The 6,171-nt window shown below is 43.3% G+C and overlaps 1 protein-coding gene across 2 annotated transcripts; it reads left to right on the top strand.

Annotated features, from left to right (window-relative positions):
- Positions 1 to 423: 423 nt before the first annotated feature.
- Stmn1 (stathmin 1) lies at positions 424 to 5,937 on the top strand. Of its 2 annotated transcripts, none has more exons than XM_003471315.5 (5): positions 424 to 523; positions 2,167 to 2,239; positions 2,856 to 3,028; positions 4,626 to 4,817; positions 5,417 to 5,937. In XM_003471315.5, exons 2-5 carry the CDS (start codon positions 2,227 to 2,229, stop codon positions 5,486 to 5,488), a joined length of 450 nt encoding a protein of 149 aa, XP_003471363.1. In that variant the 5' UTR covers positions 424 to 523; positions 2,167 to 2,226; the 3' UTR covers positions 5,489 to 5,937. The 2 variants fall into 2 exon arrangements, with proteins under 2 accessions (XP_003471363.1, XP_013009645.1); XM_013154191.3 differs by lacking the exon at positions 424 to 523 and adding an exon at positions 1,396 to 1,507.
- The last annotated feature ends 234 nt before the right edge of the window (positions 5,938 to 6,171 follow it).

Here is a 6,171-nt window from a genome sequence, read left to right as displayed (position 1 = left end):
CAGGGCTGGGGCGTTTCAGGCTACTGCTGCAGGCTGACGCACCAGAGACGCACCAGAAAGGACAGTGTTCTGTCTCAGCGCTGTCTTGGAGGCGATGCGAGGCACTGGCTAGGCAGAGGAACACTCCAGGTAGCTAAGGTCTAAATGGTGGTGCTGGATCCCTATCCGGCTCCGTCCCGCCCTTTTTCTAGACATGGAGACACCCTTTTAGTACTGGGGGTCGACGGTAATGCTCTCTTCCGTAGTAAGCCGCCGCCCGGGGTATGGCTCACGCCCGGGAGAACCTCCCAGGTACCCCGACCCTCTTCATTGTCCTCCGGCCCCGTTGAGCCGGACTACACTTCCCGAGGTGCGCAGGGGTCCGAGGGTGGGGCCCGCTCGGGCGGGGGAGGGGCCGGCACGTGCCGCCGCGCTCAGCCAATGCGGAGCCCCGCGGGGAGGTCACGTGTCGCTGTTTGGCGCTTTTGTGAGCGCCCAGGTCTGTTGGTGTTCAGAGTGTGGCCAGGAGGCTCGGACCGAGCAGGTGGGTGCAGGGGTTTTAGAGACAACAGGGCGGCGGGCTGGGGATGGCGAGAGGGACGCAGCGGAGGGAGGGGCCGAGAAGAGCTGGGGCAGCAGCCCCCTGTGGAGGGCGACGGGCGGGGCCCCGGGCGGCTGGCGGGCGGGGGTCGCTCCGGTTGTGAGTGGTTCGGGCGGAGCCTTGGCTTTGTCTCGGCTCCCTGGGGGCGCGGCTGTCGTTGGGGAAGGGGCACGGCTGTCGTTGGGGAAGGGGCGCGGCCAGTTGTGTGGGCTCTACATGTGAGCCCCAGGGTGCCGTTGAGACAATAGGAGGCGTGGGTCTCTGTTCTGCCTGTGTCCCTCCCTCCCGGTCCCGGCAGACGCAAATTTTTTGGGGTCCCCATTGTCTAAACGGGCAGGGCGCGCCTCAGGAGCGAAGGCCTCCGGGCCGTCCCTCCTCGCAGTCGCCGTGGCCCGTGACTGAGGGACGATTCCTATGGCGCAGAATTCGGACAGCTGGGGGGCGACAGGTTGGTGGTGGAGACGACGGGAGGCGGTGTGGGGTCCGCGGCGGGGCCGCCTAGCGTGTGTTTCGCCGTCCCGCTCCACCCGTCGAGTTGCAGTGCGGGAGGTGGCAGCCTGGCAGTGTTTTTGGCGGGAGTGGGGGGGGCGTCGCTTCGTGGCGAGCCCGGGAGGGGCGAAGTTACCCGGATAGGACCGTTAGCTCCGCCCCTCCCGCCCCTTCCCACGCGCGCGGGCTCCCGGGTGTTGAGAGTTCGAGGAGATTCGAAAAGGCGCGGGGAGGAAGAGGGTGGGGCAAAGGGTGGAACGCAGGATGTGCTCTGATTGGCCGGAGGCGCCTGCCCGCTTGGCTCCCTTTGGCCAGGGCCACGCCCACGCCCTTTTCGTGCCCGGAGCGGTGGCGAGCGAAGGTTCTGTCCGGGTGCGACGGTCTCACTGCTGCAGATTTCAGTTTCTAGTTGTGGGAACCTGTAGTCCTACGTTTTCGGTACTAGCTTGGGGTTTCCAAGATTCATGATCTTAAAAGAATTGACAACGGGGTGTCAGATTTTTTTAATGAAATAAGGCAGCAAATATTATAATTTAAAACTCAAGGTTCCTAAAATTTAATTGTGCCTGCTGTTGGCCCAGAAGCTTAACCTCTAGGAACAATAGGAGTTGAACATTATTGGTTAATATTAGCTTGGGCGTTTTGTTATCCACCATGGTAGACACAGACAAAGCAAGGGTGGGTGTTTCATTTGCACAATGAGTTGTAGGGAGTACTGTATTAAGATGGCTTCGCTTTCATTGTTGGGTTGAGTCTGTAATATCTTTTTGTGGTTTGAAAGAAAAAATTGGTTTATGGAATTAAATCTTTCAACCTTTTGACAACCTCCTGTAATTTAAAAAACCTAGATGTTTTCTTTTGAATGAGCACCCTTAGTTAACTTTATTTCCTGGACTGGTGTTACTCAGATTGTATTTCCCAGTGTGTTTTCACTGTTTTTAAAGAAATATTTTTCTTCCTGGTTAATGATGTCTTTAATTCCGTGTAGTGATCTTTCTGACATTGATTTATGTGGCAGTGATTTGAAATCCCTTTGTGTCGGATGACATACAGAAATGCAAAGAAATTGATTGCATGCTCTTGAAAATCATTTTCAGGGTGTTCCTTACCAGTGGATTGTGTAGGATACACTGACAGTCTCTTGTCTTCTATTCACCATGGCTTCTTCTGGTAGGTAATCTGTTTAGAAAAGCAGAAATTGTGATGCGTTTAAGATTTTAGAATAGGAGGTGGCTCTAGTCTTTAACTTTTAATTTGGCCGTTATGTTATAGTTTTACCAAAAACCTGTTTTATGACTAGGAGAATTAAGAATAAATTATCACTTGACTGTTGTGAGAGCTTATAATTATTTCATAATTAGATAATTTGGCTTGGTCCAAAGCAAAATTGTGGCATTTGCACAAGTCTTTTTTATTTTTTAAAGTTTTTTATTATTAAAATAATTATTAAATACTGATTTTTCTTTTCTTTTTTTTTTTTTTTTTCTTTTTTGTCTTTTTCCTTTTTATCGGTACCGGGGATCGAACTCACGACTGCCTGCTTTCAAGGCAGGCGCTTATGACGCTGAGCTAAACCCCCAGCCCCATAAATACTGATTTTTCAAAATAATACTTATTCAAAACTATTGAGTTTTGTTGAAGGTAGTAGTTTCTTGCCTACAAATGCATCTTCATCAGACCTAATTCTGTACATTAAAGAGACCTGTTTTTTAGAAAATTACAAAGCCATTTATTGGAATAGGAAAACTGCATTTTTCTCACTTATCATAAATATGATCAACTCTAGATATTCAGGTGAAAGAACTGGAGAAGCGTGCTTCTGGCCAGGCGTTTGAGCTGATTCTCAGCCCTCGGTCAAAAGAATCTGTCCCAGATTTCCCTCTTTCTCCTCCAAAAAAGAAGGATCTTTCACTGGAAGAAATTCAGAAGAAATTAGAAGCTGCAGAAGAAAGACGCAAGGTAAGCTAACAGTTCACAGAAAATGGGGTATTTGTTCATGTAATGGGGTCAATTGTTTTTATTTCCATAACTGGAAGAAAACAGTTATAACTATACTGGTACTATTGCTATGAAAATTACGAATGTCAGTGCTGCAAGAAAATGAGTCATTATTTATTGAGCTCTTAATTATGTGTCACCTCCTTTACTTTTATTTTTCTTTAATACAGTTACTTTATGAGCTAGCAGTTGTTTGAGATAATAGAAATTACAAAATAGTCATAGGAATGTTATTTTCCTGAAGTCATACAGCTAGCTAGTAAGTCTTGTAGTGGAGAATTCAAGCTCAGGTCATTCTTATGCATGCTCTTTGAAAAATAGAAGATTTGTAGGTAGATGATTCTTTGTCTTTTTAGTTTTTTTGAGAGCTATACAACAAAAATATTTTGAATTACTAGTAATGTGATTGTATTGTTCAACTGATACTGTGATAATTTTAAGAATTATAAAATGCTATCAACAAGTACATACTTAAATTTGAAAATAGAAGTTTGTAACTGGGAATTAAGAGCATTCATTATCCTAGTTCTCAGAAATAACCACTGTTTATATTTTGGAGTGTTTCTTTCCATCAGTATTATTCTCATTAAGAACTTCACATTAAAAAGAAAACAACTTTTCATAAATTCTCATTTGTCTCCCCATTCCCACCAACTGACAGAGGAACTAGGTCACAAAAAGAAGTATGGCTAGAACGCGGCTCACTAATAAGGCATTTGGCCTAGTGAGTCCCAAGTTCTATATCCCCAACAACAGAAAAAAGATAAAGTAGTAATGCAACCCAGATCGACAGCTACTGCGATTTGAAAGTTAGTGCTTGTGCACTTGCACACGCCCCTTTTTAAACTGCTATAGCGTGGGTCATACACCTTTCAGTGCTATGTGCTTCGAGTATGTGCTGACCCATTGCCAACAGAGTGAATCATCGCCCTTTCCATGACCTTTCATGTAGTTTTGAGTTCATAGAATAAGAATAAGAAGCAGTACAGCCAAAGGCTGGATTAATGGGAAGATTTTTAGGAGTCACTCTTGGTCTTGGTGATTATTAGCCTATTTTACATAGTAATTGCTAAATACAGTGAAACTGTTGACTAGGGTATTACAAAAGAGAAAGAATAGAACCACTGCACATTGCTGTGTTACAACCTACAAGTTGATGCCTCCAAACACTTGTGAATGTTTGTCAGTTATGGGTGAAATTTGTATAGTGAGCTAGTTTTCTTTGAGAGCCTTTTCAAGTTAAGCAACCAGAATTCATTATAGCGAAGGATCATTCCTGAGTGTCTGTTACTCAGCTCATTTAGATATCATTAAATAATAAATCTTAAAAGGATTGTCTTAAATAATGACCAAAAATAATCTATGGGCAGTTTCCTAAACACAAATGCTAGAAATAGAAGGTGATTTTCATGGTATATTATAAGGATAATTCAGGTTCTAAGTATTTCAAGGGATCCTGGTTTTTGCCTCTAGATCTCCCTGATAAGTAATTTCTATCTTAATTTAATTAATGCTAAAGATACCTAGAGAGAGGCTAGCCTGTTAAACTTTTTTCTAGTCCCATGAAGCTGAAGTCTTGAAGCAGCTTGCTGAAAAACGGGAGCATGAGAAAGAAGTGCTTCAAAAAGCAATAGAAGAGAACAACAACTTCAGTAAAATGGCGGAAGAGAAACTGACCCACAAAATGGAAGCTAACAAAGAGAACCGAGAGGCACAAATGGCTGCCAAACTGGAGCGTTTGCGAGAGAAGGTTAGTTCCTTACTTTGTAGAAGGGTTAAGAACTGGAAGCTTGGCATACCAGTGAATTGGCTTGAACTAATTGCATTGATAAAGATGTTAGATGTCTTTTTGTCATAAATTTTGGGACTTAAGTCATTAAATAAACCTTATTATGAAGATGGAATATTGAACGTTAGGGATGTATGTAGCTCAGTGGTTGAATGCTTGTCCACTATGTATGAAACCTTGAGTTATTCCCTAGCAACCTGAAGAAGGAAAAAGAAAAAAACGTGATAAGAATATTGAGTTTGCTATAACATAATTCTGTGTTGTTTGGAAGATCAGTGGGAGGTAGATCCAGCAGGTTGGAAGATGATTTTTTTTTTTTAAATAACAGAGGATCAAACTCACAATTTCATGCTTGCCAGGCAGGCAGTTATACCGCTGAGCTAAATCCCCGGCCTTGGAGATGATTTTAGATTTTAGAATTCTTCATTTTGTGATTCCTGCAGGCTTCTAATACATGTGCGGAGGCTGTGTTGGGCCTCTTTTCAGTGGGTAGTATAGTTTAACAGGTTTTTTTTTTTTTTAATTTGACCTCTTGATAGTAACATACAGTTTCTTTACAGGATAAACATATTGAAGAAGTACGGAAGAACAAAGAATCCAAAGATCCTGCTGATGAAACTGAAGCTGACTAATTTGTTCTGAGAACTGACTTTCTCCCCCTCCCCTTCCTAAATATCCAAAGACTGTACTGGCCAGTGTCATTTTATTTTTTTCCCTCCTGACAATATTCTAGAAGCTGATGTAGGACTATATAGGTAGATCCAAACTGTAAGATATTGTTTTAGGGGCCGAAGGGGAGAAACTAAAAGTGTTTTACTCTTTTTCTAAAGTGTTGGTCTTTCTAATGTAGCTATTTTTCTTGTTGCATCTTTTCTACTTCAGTACACTTGATGTACTGGGTTAATGGCTAGTACTGTATTGGCTCTGTGAAAACATGTTTGTGAAAAAAGTATGTAGTGGCTTCTTTCAGATTGTTAGATCCTAAATATCTTGTTCATTTTCAATCCCAATTCTGTCCCAATCTTACCAGATGCTACTGTACTTGAATGGTTAATAAAACTGCACAGTGCTGTTGGTGGCAGTGACTTCTTTCTGTTCAGGTAATAAATTGGCAAGTTATGGAGCCCTCCTAGTTTATATTTGTTCCAGACTAAGCCTTTGGGTTGGTGGAAATACTCAGCGTGTATATTACTGCAAATTCTCTGCCCTGGGTTTCTTGCTCCAGAGGAGGTTGCATTGTCTTCTTCCACAATCAACACTTTGTGTTGATGCCTTAGCCCCGATCAGCTGTTACTATATTCTTTCAGATGTTTAT

The sequence above is a fragment of the Cavia porcellus genome, unplaced genomic scaffold (genome assembly GCF_034190915.1).
Source record: "Cavia porcellus strain 051 isolate PalLab524CR breed Dunkin Hartley unplaced genomic scaffold, mCavPor4.1 scaffold_25, whole genome shotgun sequence".
Taxonomy (NCBI): Eukaryota; Metazoa; Chordata; class Mammalia; order Rodentia; family Caviidae; genus Cavia; species Cavia porcellus.
The sequence above is the reverse complement of the archived record's forward strand: the minus strand, read 5'-3'. Positions and strand labels throughout refer to the sequence as shown.

Coding starts and splice junctions, on each gene's coding strand:
- Stmn1 (XM_003471315.5), top strand. Junction 3,029..4,625: donor CTGCAGAAGAAAGACGCAAG/GTAAGCTAACAG, acceptor ACTTTTTTCTAG/TCCCATGAAGCTGAAGTCTT. Junction 4,818..5,416: donor TGGAGCGTTTGCGAGAGAAG/GTTAGTTCCTTA, acceptor GTTTCTTTACAG/GATAAACATATTGAAGAAGT.